The sequence below is a fragment of the Miscanthus floridulus genome, chromosome 2, assembly GCF_019320115.1.
Source record: "Miscanthus floridulus cultivar M001 chromosome 2, ASM1932011v1, whole genome shotgun sequence".
Lineage (NCBI taxonomy): Eukaryota > Viridiplantae > Streptophyta > Magnoliopsida > Poales > Poaceae > Miscanthus > Miscanthus floridulus.
In genome coordinates, this window is record NC_089581.1 from 181169507 (window position 1) to 181182915 (window position 13409).

General features: G+C 45.7%; 4 protein-coding genes across 4 annotated transcripts; 2 read left to right on the forward strand and 2 right to left on the reverse strand.

The window, feature by feature from the left end:
- The first annotated feature begins 657 nt into the window (after positions 1 to 657).
- LOC136540885 (fructose-1,6-bisphosphatase, chloroplastic-like) lies at positions 658 to 2783 on the forward strand. The gene is made up of 4 exons (XM_066532923.1): positions 658 to 1180; positions 1352 to 1576; positions 1663 to 2169; positions 2370 to 2783. Exons 1-4 carry the CDS (start codon positions 749 to 751, stop codon positions 2439 to 2441), a joined length of 1236 nt encoding a protein of 411 aa, XP_066389020.1. The 5' UTR covers positions 658 to 748; the 3' UTR covers positions 2442 to 2783.
- A 734-nt stretch (positions 2784 to 3517) lies between these two features.
- Positions 3518 to 4316, reverse strand: LOC136540886 (18.1 kDa class I heat shock protein-like). Its single transcript, XM_066532924.1, has one exon. It carries the CDS (start codon positions 4216 to 4218, stop codon positions 3742 to 3744), a length of 477 nt encoding a protein of 158 aa, XP_066389021.1. The 5' UTR covers positions 4219 to 4316; the 3' UTR covers positions 3518 to 3741.
- Positions 4317 to 4604: 288 nt separating this feature from the next.
- LOC136535946 (17.9 kDa class I heat shock protein-like) lies at positions 4605 to 5542 on the forward strand. Its single transcript, XM_066528396.1, has one exon. The coding sequence runs from the start codon at positions 4822 to 4824 to the stop codon at positions 5293 to 5295; it is 474 nt and encodes a 157-aa protein (XP_066384493.1). The 5' UTR covers positions 4605 to 4821; the 3' UTR covers positions 5296 to 5542.
- A 172-nt stretch (positions 5543 to 5714) lies between these two features.
- LOC136535945 (LRR receptor-like serine/threonine-protein kinase FEI 1) lies at positions 5715 to 12315 on the reverse strand. Its single transcript, XM_066528395.1, has 14 exons — positions 11960 to 12315; positions 11095 to 11322; positions 10879 to 11014; positions 10636 to 10707; positions 10464 to 10535; positions 10219 to 10290; positions 9879 to 9950; positions 9716 to 9787; positions 9423 to 9520; positions 7906 to 8073; positions 7492 to 7824; positions 6563 to 6808; positions 6280 to 6413; positions 5715 to 6136 (listed from the first exon to the last, which is right to left on the reverse strand). The coding sequence occupies exons 2-14, from the start codon at positions 11186 to 11188 to the stop codon at positions 5924 to 5926; spliced, it is 1782 nt and encodes a 593-aa protein (XP_066384492.1). The 5' UTR covers positions 11189 to 11322; positions 11960 to 12315; the 3' UTR covers positions 5715 to 5923.
- Positions 12316 to 13409: the final 1094 nt, after the last annotated feature.

The following is a 13409-nucleotide window of genomic DNA, read 5'->3' on the forward strand; positions in this document are numbered from 1 at the left end:
TGGTCTAAGGAAATCCCCACTACATTTTCTTTTCTTTGGAACTGAAATCTTCACTACCTTGCTCTGAAGAACGGACTATACGTGCGGAGCACAAAAACTGATGCCGAGTTGCCGACGGCCAACCGTAACATTTGGGTCAGGTTGGGATAGTTGGGCCGAGGAAGATGGTTTTTCCTGGTCTGATCATCTGGTGATGGGCCGGTCAGGTTGGGTCACGCTCAGGTTGGACCGATGAAGTGGGCCTTCAAAAGTCTCAGCCGATGTATATGAGCCTATGAGGCCCACTTGTTGTTCGTCGTTGCTGCTTGTACAAGTTGTACAATTGTATTGTGTAAGAGGCAACAAAACATCATTCTCTCTAATTTTTCCAAAAAAGGGGGCAATGTACCATTTCATTTTTTCTCATATATTTATACAGGTAAAAAATTAGAAGATACTCCGTCGTCTCGTCGCGTCTCAGCAATATGCTTGAGTATAGGCAATCCGAGCGAGCACCAGCACTTAGCAATTTGCAATGCCAGTTCAGTGAAATTTGATTGGCCTAACGAATATGCGCAGCAAGCATCCAACCTGAAGCTGCTGAAGCAACGTCGTCCTCACAATCCTTCCCCCAATCCACACTCCCTCCCAAACCACACAAACGGACAAACCCAACCCGAAACCAACGGAACAAAACAAGAAGCCACCACCGCAAGGCAGCCGTGGCAAGAGCAGAGCAGAGAGGCGAGCGCACGTGCCACCAGCAGCAATGGCCGCCGCCGCCACCACCTCCTCCCACCTGCTCCTTCTCTCCCGCCAGCAGGCGGCCTCCCTCCGATGCCGCCTCTCTTTCCTCGGCCAGTCCAGAAGGCCCGCCGGCAGGGTCACAGCCCAGCAGGCGCCGGCCGCTCACGTGCGGTGCATGGCGGCCGTGGACACTGCTGCGTCCGCGGCGACGGAGACGACGAGCCCGAAGTCGAGCAGCTACGAGATCGTGACGCTGACGACGTGGCTGCTGCAGCAGGAGCGGACCGGTGCGATCGATAACGAGATGACCATCGTGCTGGCCAGCATATACACGGCGTGCAAACAGATCGCCGCGCTGGTGCAGCGCGCGCCCATCTCCAACCTCACGGGCGTCCAGGGCGCCGTCAACGTGCAGGGCGAGGACCAGAAGAAGCTCGATGTCGTCTCCAACGAGGTAACTGACTCGCCCGTCTTCTTCTTCTTCTTCTTCTTTTTTTTTTTTTTTTTTTTTTGCGCGCATACACCACACACCCACACACACACAGACAAAAAAAAAAACAGCATTCCAGCGCGACCAGCGCAAGTACCCAAACACAACCATCAAGAACAACACGACGCATTCCAGGTGTTCTCTAACTGCCTCAAGTCGAGCGGGCGCACCGGCGTGATCGCTTCGGAGGAGGAGGACGTGCCAGTAGCGGTGGAGCAGAGCTACTCCGGCAACTACATCGTCGTGTTCGACCCTCTCGATGGCTCCTCTAACATCGACGCCGCCGTCTCCACCGGCTCCATCTTCGGCATCTACGCCCCCAATGACGAGTGCCTCACCAACGTCGAGGACAATGAGACCGTAAGTGCTAATAATCTTGTCTCCCTGCCTTCTGGCTGGCTCATGCGCAGAGACGCAGACCGTTAACACTACGCACTTACGCGCAGCTTGACTCGGTGGAGCAGAGGTGCATTGTGAGCGTGTGCCAGCCGGGGAGCAACCTGCTGGCCGCCGGCTACTGCATGTACTCCAGCTCGGTGATCTTCGTGCTCACCGTCGGCACGGGGGTGTACGTGTTCACGCTGGACCCCATGTACGGCGAGTTCGTGCTGACGCAGGAGAAGTTGCAGATCCCCAAGGCCGGCAAGATCTACGCCTTCAACGAGGGCAACTATGCGCTCTGGGACGACAAGCTGAAGAAGTACATGGACAGCCTCAAGGAGCCCGGCGACTCAGGGAAGCCTTACTCCGCGCGCTACATCGGCAGCCTCGTCGGCGATTTCCACCGCACTCTGCTCTATGGAGGCATCTACGGGTACCCCAGGGACAAAAAGAGCAAGAACGGCAAGCTGCGGCTTCTCTACGAGTGCGCGCCCATGAGCTTCATCGTCGAGCAGGCCGGTGGCAAGGGCTCTGATGGCCACCAGAGGATTCTTGACATCACACCTACAGAGGTATCAAACTATGAGGCCCCCTTTGGAACTCGGAATGCTTTCCTGAAATCCTACGTTTTCCCCGTGGAATTCTTGTATGTTGTTCCCTTTGAAATTTCTGTCCTTGAATGTAGAACGCGAGTGCTCAATTTGCCTACTTGAATCTTGAATGTAGAACTGTGTCCAGCTGATAGATTAACCAATGTGTTTGCGTCGTGCAGGTCCACCAAAGAGTGCCTCTTTACATCGGGAGCGTTGAGGAAGTGGAGAAGGTGGAGAAATTCCTGGCTTGAATGTCCCTACTCGATGCCACATGCCAGAGCTATCTGATCAGATGAACTCCCGAAGACAAACTATGCAGTATATATTGTAGAATTTTCTTTTGTGATGGGGAAAAATCCATTCTGAAGAAATTACGTTCTGGAGTTGTGATTTGTTCGAGTCTATGTCTGACTAGATCAAGTTAGGAAGGGGATGTGTACACTCCCTCCATCCCAAATAAGTCTTCATCTCGTATTTCGAGGAATCAAGCAATCTCAATTTTGATCAGATATAATATATATACTCTCAGGAGTAGTTACTCCTATCTTAATAAACCATGTTGTGTATGTATGCATACCCATTTATTAGTTTAAGTATACTTATTTCAAGACACTCCTAATCTTACTACGTGATTTTTTTTGACATGCATACTACCCTAGATGGTCTAATATGATCATATACTCTGTCACATACACTTCGTCGAGCCGTATATACCCTGGATCTAGAGATATACACATATTAGTAGTTACTCACGGGGAATAGGAAATAATTTTCCTACTAGATATACTATCTCCATTTTCGTTTACTTGTCACCGATTTTTTACTATAGCATTTTTTACCATACGTTTTTTCTGCAAAAAATTTTTAGATACATCAAGTTTTCACATATATGGTTTTTTACTGAACATACTTCATTAGCATTATATACATTGAAGTATCTAAGATTTTTTTTAGAAGAAAAAACAGATGATCAAATTTGTTACAGTAAAAAGTTGCTGACAAGTAAACACAAACATTTTTATAGTAATCTATTTGGAGATAGAAACGCCGATACTATTTTTTATAAACCTAATCAAAATGATCATTCATAGAGACGAAGATTTGTTTTAAGACGGAGGGAGTGCATGCATGTACATCTATCTATGGTTTCAATTTCAAATGCTACGGAATTTCGACAAGTTTTTTTGCTCATTCTATTTGGAAACTGAAACGGTACCAGTATGACGAGAGTGGGGGGGGGGGGGGGGGGGGGGGGGGGGGGGGGGGGGCACAGAGTTCTTCTGATGTGCAAACAAACACGGGATACAATGGTACAAATTCAATCTCTGAATTCTCGCACAAATTTTGACGAAATAGACAAACAGACTGTATTAGTATTACGTTCTCAAGTACTTGACGTCTCCACACAACAGTGGCACGTCGGACACCCAGAACTCTAACAAACAGGTTTACAGAAACACACGGAGTATAAACTGATAGCACTACACACAATTACACAACGGACGCGCGTTATCTCGATATTAAGCTCCACGGAGCGCGCGTGCTTCCTTCCTAGCCGGTGATCTGGACATTCTTGATGTCGGCCTTCCTGGCCTCCTCCTTGGGCACGGTGACGGTGAGCACGCCATTCTCCATGGACGCCTTGATCTGCTCTGTCTTGGCGTTCTCCGGCAGTCTGAACCTGCGAAGGAACTTGCCGCTGCTGCGCTCCACCCGGTGCCACCTGTCGTTCTTCTCTTCGTGCTCCTTGCTGCGCTCGCCGCTGATCTGGAGGACGTTGCCGTCCTCAACCTCCACCTTGACCTCCTCCTTCTTCAGCCCCGGGACGTCCGCCTTGAACACGTGCGCTTCGGGGGTCTCCTTCCAGTCGATCCGCGCGCCGGCAAATGCCGCGGTCTCCGAGCTGGTGCGCGGGAACGAGGGGACGAGGCTGCGGCTGCTGCCGGAGCCGAAGGGGAAGCCCTCGAAGGGGTCCCATAGGTCGAGGGAGAAGGGGTCGAACACGTTGCTGCGGCGGATCAGCGACATGATCGGTTCGTCGTGGTTTCGAGTCGTCGATTGTTTTGGATCGAAAATTCTTGACTGGTGTCTAACAGTTTGTCGTTGTGCTGCTTGCCGGCTCTGATGCGGCAGAATTTATAGCGACGCGACGGATGGCGGGCTCAGGAGGCCTTGGACTTCTGGATACTTCTGGCTCCTGCGAGAACGTACTGGTTGCAACAGGATTTGGGGGACTGGGCCACAAATGAAACGGTTGGGCCAACCGTGATAGTCAAACAAGGGAATTCCTTCCTCGAACAAGAGATTGTCGAAGATTCCAGATCAATCCAGTCGGTCCATTACGTAGGATACACCGATACAGTCCATAGGAAGTCTGAGTGAATTCTGGCCCAACCGTGAGATCTTGTAACTTCTAGCCCATGCTGGGCACACGAGAGAACTCTGGAAGCCCACAGGCAGGCCCTCCCGTCGCTTGCTATAAGTTAAGCCGTCCCTGCGTCGACGCTCCTCGTCAGAAGTCAGAAGTCAGAACAGCCAAGAAACACAGACACCTGAGTCGCCGAAGCAACCACAATTCCAATCTCCCGCGTCACTCAAAACTCGAAACAACAACCGTCGGTCCGACCAAGAATGTCGCTGATTCGCCGTGGAAGCGCATTCGACCCCTTCTCCCTCGACCTCTGGGACCCCTTCCAGGGCTTTCCATTTGGCTCTGGAAGCAGCAGCCTCTTCCCCTCGTTCGGAGGCACCAACTCGGAGACGGCCGCCTTCGCCGGTGCCCGCATCGACTGGAAGGAGACACCGGAGGCGCACGTGTTCAAGGCCGACGTGCCGGGGCTGAAGAAGGAGGAGGTGAAGGTGGAGGTCGAGGACGGCAACGTGCTCCAGATCAGCGCTGAGCGCAACAAGGAGCAGGAGGAGAAGACGGACACCTGGCACCGCGTGGAGCGCAGCAGCGGCAAGTTCCTGCGCAGGTTCCGGCTGCCGGAGAACGCCAAGACGGAGCAAATCAGTGCGTCCATGGAGAACGGCGTGCTCACCGTCACCGTGCCTAAGGAGGAGGCCAAGAAGCCCGACGTCAAGTCTATCCAGATTTCCGGCTAGAGGAGCCTGGTGCTTATATGCTCAATAACAGATGGTGCCGTCTTCGTCTTGTGTTGTGTCGATCATCGGGTAGTTCTTCTCATGTCGGGTCCATAAAATGCTAGCGTCCGTGTAATACACTCGTCACTGTACTGGTATCATGGTTGTCTTGAGTAGCGTGTGTTGTGGCTGCTGTGTTTCAGTCTCATGCGTTGTGTATTAGTGTCACCTGTCTCGTCTGTAATAAACCCAGTTTCAAAGAATTAGCTTCCTGTTCCTTACAGTTCATATGTCTCATCGAACAAGTGGTATCTACAGAAAATACTGTCGTCACATCCAACGTGTATCCACAGAAAATACTGTTTTTTTCCCATCTCTTGTGGAGATCCCGCACCAAATCTACCAGTATCTAAAGATCGATGGTTAAACACACAGTAGTCTACTGGTAAGTTCTCTCTTATTAAATCAGCATATAGCCAACTTGTAGCATAACAGATACATACATAGGTATACAGACGCAAAAAATGTCACCCGTTGAACCAGCCGATTGGAGACCAAACACCGCGGCAATGCATTTACACAGTATCTGCAAAGAATAAAGGAATGCGCCTCCACGGGAAATTAGTAGCAGTGTGGCTTGTCCAGGAGACTACTCTGAATCGTAGAAGTCGCTAGGGCACGGTGTAATCACATCCGACTCCAGCATCTGTACCACCCTGTGCATTGTCGGCCGCTCCTCTGGCAAAGAGCTAACACATTGCTTGGCAAGAGAAAGCAGAGCATCTAAGGTCTCAGTCTGCACTCCTTCACAGTTCAGATCGACAATTTCCCTCTCCCGGTTCTCACCAGCCAGAAAATTTAACTGCCAAAAGACAAGATGATCCTGTCAGGTTACTCTAACTCGATCGAAGGTCACACAGAAAGTATACAAGTCTTATATATTTAAAATAATGGAGCCCTTATGACAGCTGTGCATATCAAAGGGAAGGTCATAACAGGACATACCCATCCAACAATGTTTAATCCCTTCTCAATGAAGGATGCATCGGTAGGCCGCTTTCCACTAAGTATTTCAAGTACCAAAACCCCAAAACTGTAGACATCAGTCTTCTCGGTGGCTCTGCCAAATTGCATGTACTCTGTGGATTTGGATTTTGTTTATGTTAGCTCAGAGAATTAACAATGATATTTAAGCAACCAGAGAAAGTCTGAAGCGACAATTAAAGAGTAAACAGAAGTTCATTTCTTCTTTTCCCCCTCAGGATGTAACAGAACGACTTCCACATACCTGGTGCAAGATAACCAAATGTTCCTGCAACTATTGTAGTAATATGTGATTCTTCATCCTCTAAAAGCTTTGCAAGTCCAAAGTCTGATACACGGGCCTCGAAATTGCCATCAAGCAAGATGTTGCTTGACTTAATATCACGATGTATTATTCGAGGCGAACAGTCATGATGCAAATAAGACAAGCCTTTTGCAGCTCCAAGTATAATGTTAATACGTGCATCCCAATCCAACTGTTCAGATTTTTCTGCAAAGATTTTCGGACAAAAACAATGTAAGGAGCAAACATAAAATATTAATGCTATTTTGCACTGTGTCAGATCAAGAAAAAAATGAGTGAATCCTGAAAGATTTGTTGAGACTGGCTGCAAATTCTTTATACACTAGAAGGATGCCCTGCACATTGCTGTAGGGATCACAGAAGTTATGCAGGGGCATTGGAGCTTTATTTAAATAAAGAATGTATGATTGTGATGATTATTTTGTGGAGTAACAAATTTATGATGAGAAATGAGAAGTGCATTAAAATTTGCATTTAAATAGACAATACTCTCAAGTGACAGTGTTCGTGGAAGAAAAAAATATTGTTTCAATGCTGCTATTGTATCTTCTCGGACTGTACATGGGCTACCAGGCTAGTACAAATTATAGTTTCCATTGACTGGGCTTGTGTAAGTCTAAGAGATGGGATGACATTGGACGGATGGGATTTGTAATGGCAATTGGACAGCAACAAATGTGGGATGGTGGTGCCATAATATCCAGAAGCCTAAAATTGTTGTTCGCGTTGAACAAAAACATGATTAACTTGTCATAGTGGCAAAGGGACTGATAACAAGCTTGTTAACGTGTTTATTTAGAAAGCAACTAAAGATGAAAAATAAATCCAATCGAAGAGATGTAAGCTGATAAACAAAAATGACACTTTACCATGAAGCACTTCATCCAGGCTTCCACCTGGAAGATAATCATATATCAAAAGTTTTGATGAAGGAGAGTTGCAATAACCACGAAGATTGACCAAATAGCGATGTTTAACACTTCCCAATATCTCAAGTTCTCTATCAAAGAACCGATCTAGCCCTTCATTTGTTTTCACTATTCTTTTCAAGGCAAAGACATTGCCATCATCCATTGCAAGTTTATAAACAGTTCCGAAGCCTCCTGCTCCAATGATATTTTCTTCATCCATAGTCTCTAGCTTCTTGAGGATGTCTTTCGAGGAGTAAGGGAGGTCCCCATGGAACATCACGACAGAAGAGCCTGAAAAATCAAGCAATGTCATAAGTCAATTTCCTCTGAAAAATAATAATACTTGCACAACATATTCCATGCCATGGTTACCTCCACAGAGCTCCACTCTGAAACCACGCATATCTTTCTTTCCAAAATTTTTGTAAAGAAAGCAACCCCAGAAACACATTAAAGCCACCAATAGGAGAGCTCCCACTGTTGCCACTGCACTTATAACAAGTCTGGTAGAATTCCCATTCCTTTTATTAATCATGTCATCTGTTGTAAGACCACCAAAATGCATAAGAATACCAGAAAACAAGAGTTGAAATGCGAAGAAATAAAGTGAGCAGTTGTTGAGCACAAAAGGTACAAATCTTGAATCGCAACTCATGGAAGGCCTTGCATGTAAACTTATTGAACACAGGTTCTCAGGAAAAATGTGCCTGTTTGACTTGTTATACATCTTGAAAGAGGTGAGGCTAGAAGGATTCTTATACTGATCATATTAGCACGCAGATCCGTAACCCCCCCCCCCCCCCCCCCCCCCCCCCCCCCCCCCCCCCCCACCCCGGATGGCAAGTGTGGGGACTGGGGACTCTTATAAGGCAAAGGGGTTGCTAAGAGCAACCAACCCAAGCAAGCAGCAATACACAATGTCAGTTCTCACCCAAAGCAAAGCTTTATACGTAGCAGTTCACCAGCAAATTAGAAGGCTAGGTTGTTTGTTATCACAAAACTGCTGTATCGGGTAAAGATAGAGGTTCAAAAGGCTGTTAAGTTAGAAATAATCCTTTGTGCTCTTTCAATGTTGTAGCTAAGTGGTGCTTTCACCAACTTTTTTCCCCCTATTGTAATGTCTACTTCATTGTTACCATTTTGGCTCTCCACAAGATTCATCTTTGATGATAGCATGCATGCACCTGGTTTTTCACAAAATCTGATCCAATCCAGAATCCACAACTATGAGGCATATGGGTATCAGTTATCAGAGTTTAACTTTAACACTTAACAATGATGTCTAAGAAAGCTTTTAATTCCCTAAGTAGACTATGGACCTTATCAGAGTTTAACACTTAATGATGCCGTATTCAATTGCTTTTAATTCCCCAAAAGGAATATGGGACCACAGTTAGGCACATGGTTCTTAGCAGCTTAGCATGCTAAGATTAAAAGACATGGCCTGTAGGTCCATCTCTTGACCTAAAAGAAATGTGCCAAACATATCAACCTGCACAACTCAGAACTGCCCAGGCCATGTTTCTTACAACAACAACAACAACAAAGCCTTTAAGTCCCAAACAAGTTGGGGTAGGCTAGAGTTGAAACCCAGCAGAAGCAATCAAGGTTCAGGCACGTGGATAGCTGTCTTCCAAGCACTCCTATCTAAGGCTAAGTCTTTGGGTATATTCCATCCTTTCAAGTCTCCTTTTATTGCCTCTACCCAAGTCAACTTCGGTCTTCCTCTGCCTCTCTTCACGTTACTATCCTGGCTTAGGATTCCACTACGCACCGGTGCCTCTGGAGGTCTCCGTTGGTGATAAAACACACCAGATGCAGATATCAATAAAATAACAACATGATCACGCTTACAGCTAAAAACTATGTTACTATAATATATTTAGTACCTGGGGAAGGTGACTGCAGACCATTTGATGGTGATTGAAGTGCATCTTTGCACACCGAGTTTATCTGCTTCCCACATAAACCAAGATTCCCAACAAAGCTACATTACCAAAATAAAATTCAGTTGGAATCTACGGAATGGGAAAGTAGTATTGCTACTCATTGGAGAATGGAGAGATAAATTAGAGAAGCTTATGAATCAATATTTCTGATTCACAAGATCAAACATAAATACATAGGTGTGATAGTGAATAAGATAGATATGGCCATAAATAAAACATGTAGAATCACTCACGATGTTTCATTGAAATTGATAAGTGAACCAGAAGATGGTATTGCTCCTGTCAGGAAGTTCATGGAAACATTGCTGCACAAGGTTGCAGGTAAATGATTTTTTATCTCAGCCATTAACTTTTCATAACAATTAAATGGATTTACCCAAATAAAAAAAAACTTACAATGATGTAAGTTTGGACAACTTATCAAGAGAATGTGGAATAGATCCGCTCAATGTATTACTGGATAAGTCCCTGGAAGAGAAAAAAGATCGAGATATAACAATCTATAAATTTTTTACCATGGCTAGCACAAACTGTCTGTAAACTTCTTTTCTACGTTGGGCTTTTAGGTTTGGTCTACTACTATAATAAAATAGTAAATCTCTCTGGAAGCTTGAATCAGTCTAATTGGAGAGATCTATCTGATATGGAGTGGACAGTAAAAACAACACTGATATATTGAAAAACTGATCAATAGTCAATTGAGATTTAGAAAATTCCTTCTGAAATCTGAACTTACAATGCCTCGAGTTCCACCAGATCACCAAATTCTGAAGGGATGTACCCACTTAAATAATTTCCTTGTAGATACCTACAAGTCATCATACATCATCAGAACACAAGATATACTATACAAAGTAAAGTCTGTAATACATAAGAAGCATGCAATTGACTTGATATGGTTCAGTGTTATCCATGGATTATTTGTTACATTATCTAGCATTGATGCCCTGAACAGTGCACTCTAGCCATTAGAAAACTTACAATTGTTGCAACTTGGTACAATTCCCTAGTTCAGGAGGGAGTGAACCATACAAACTGTTCCCCTGCAGTGACCTATGCCAAAAAAAAGACACATTTAGATGTACCAACAAATGATATGAGGGGAATACCAATAAGAAAAGGTTAAGAGATGCCGTTTTTAGAACACACTTACAAGGTTTGCAACTGATTTAACCTTCCAATTTCTGGTGGTATGGGCCCAACTAATCTGTGGTATGCAAGAATCCTGAATAAAGGAGTAAGTCAGATATTGATGCTACATTGATAGAAGATGCTGAAATTTCATTCTCTTTAGAGAAATTCTATCCCATAAAAAAAACAAATTACTGTTGCAGAAACTGTAGATAGCTAGACACCACAAACTAAGTTAGCTTAAAGAATGGTTCTTTGTTCTTACAGATTAATCACTCTCTTGCTATGACTATCACATCTAACACCCTTCCAATTGCAGGGGTCTGCATCTTGCTCACGCCAATTTAGAAAGACTCCATCTGAATTTGTAACTGCCTTCTTGAAGGCAAGAAGTGCTTCGCCTGTAGAATACCAATGAGTGTTAGCATTTTGGACAAGCGGAAAAAATGTGCCACAAATAGCAGCCAGAACCATCACATACCATCTGAACTCAGCGTCCTTGCCTCATGAGCAACAAGGTGCAGAATTATCAAAATGAAGAGGTAGCTGGGCTGTTTCCTCAGGAAAGAGCCCATTGATAAGCAGGTGGTGCAGCATAGAAGATCAGCACATACTATTACAGTTTCCAGATGTCATTGATGAAGCATCTTCAAACCAGAAATGGATTTAACATGAGGCCACCCACTGAGTGGTCAAATAGATTTCCAACCTTGGAGCAGGAACAGTCATAAAAATAAAGTTAACAAGGCAAAAGCATAACCAGAAGCGCTTCAGCAAATAAATCATGATATGATCACAAAAAACACACAGCAGATCAAATGCAGCACACATCGACGGTCATACAATGGGAAATTAGAAATGTTTTCTTTCTTCTATGTGATGCAAACTTTCCTAATTTGCCTCTGGATAATTGCTTCAGAGACACAAACCTTCAAAGGGGATAACAACGGGGGAGAACCACAAAGCCTCTAGTTCGAACTCGAAGAGAAACACGTGGAGGGCTAATGAACTTGTCACTACCCCGCTTAAATCCACGGCAACTTAGTTCCAGCTCCCAGCAATCCAATGCCTCCTCTCCTTTAGTATTAGTAACTTCCAAAGAAGCAGGCGAAAACACCCCAGCTAACAGTAGGCACTACCAGACACGAGCATGCATCCAGAGTCAAAGCCACTGCAGTCTGCAAGCACGGCTCATCTACAGGCGATGCCACCGACGCACGAACTAAGAGCAGCAATTTGGGGAGTGGCGGCAGCCTAACGCGTTCGCATTTACCACGGCCACACACCAAAGCATGCGCAAATCAGCAGAAACAGAGGCAGATCCGGCGCGACGACAGGGTGGGTACCTGCGCCGCGCCGACGCCGGCAGGAAGCGCCGCGGCGATCTGGGACGGGGCTCGGCGGCGAATGGGGGCGGAAGCCGCGGGCCAGGCGACGTCGGCCGGCAACGGGCGGATGATGCGGCAGCGGTGGGCGGCGTGGCAAGGGGACGAAAGGGCTGGAGAGATTAGGCAGACGCTGGCCGCTGCTGTACTGAGTGAGGCGTAGAGCAGTGTACTGGGAACTGGTGATGTGCCGTGTGCGCGAGCGAGGGGGGCTGAGAGTGTGGCGACGGGCGAGGCCGTGAGGAGGGCGGTTTTGTCCGCGTGCGGTGGTGGGCGAGGAGGAACGGGACACGGGACGAACAGCTAATCACCCCCGTTTTTCTGCTCCTCGCACCGCTTTCTCTGCCTTTTCTTCCCCACACCTTTCTCTGTTCTTTCTCGTAGCTAAATGGATCGATTGAGATTAATCAGGGGCGCATGTACGTGTATGGCAATGCTGACCAAAAATGACACCTCAGTTGGGAGCGAGAAAGCGAGAGATTCCTCCCGTGAAGGAGAGGGAGCATCCGGTGTGTGGAACTAGAGGCTTACAGTGCAAAGGGCCTAATTTCCTTGAAAATTAAGAACCTAAGCCGCGACATGTGTGCCTCCACTGCTACTACTCTGGGTCCGCCCTCGTAGATACCATGGCTCAGTTTGGTTGCCAATTTTTTTTTTTTGCAAAATAGCACTGTAGCGTTTTCGTTGTTATTTGGCAATTAGTGTTCGATCATAGTCTAATTAGGCTTAAAAGATTCGTCTCGTGGATTTCGTCTAAACTGTGTAATTAGTTTTATTTTTTATTTATATTTAATGCTTCATGCATGCGTTTTCGTATTCGATGTGACAGGGAATCTTGAAAAATTTGGCGTTTTGGGAGGGAACTAAACAGGCCCCATACCTCCTGCATATCTCCTCTCTTCTTTTTAGGGTAGACTTTTTCGTTGTTATCGTGGTACACTTGTCTCTTTTTTTATTGTGGTTTTGTAAGTGCAACATTAAAGAAAAAAGTAGAGCCACTTTGGTTTTATAACGAAGTAGGAATTGAATTGGACTAAGATTGGTGTTAGTTTTATATTTTTCGTGTCACAAACTCAATGTGTGATGATGTAGCCTAAGTTTTTTAACATGATTAAACACTATTATCTCCTTTGTTGCCTAGCGAATGTATGTTCCTCTCCACCCCCACATTCACCTCAATACTAAGGTGGTGTTTAAATCCAGGGGTTAAAGTTTAGGGCTGTCACATCGGGTGTTACACGGGAGTGTTCAGATAGTAATAATAAAACAAATTATACAAGTCCTCAGTAATCCGCGAGATGAATTTATTAAGCCTAATTAACACATCATTAGCACATGTTTACTGTAGCACCACATTGTCAAATCATGGACTAATTAGGCTTAAAAAATTCATTTCGTAAAGTAGTCGCAA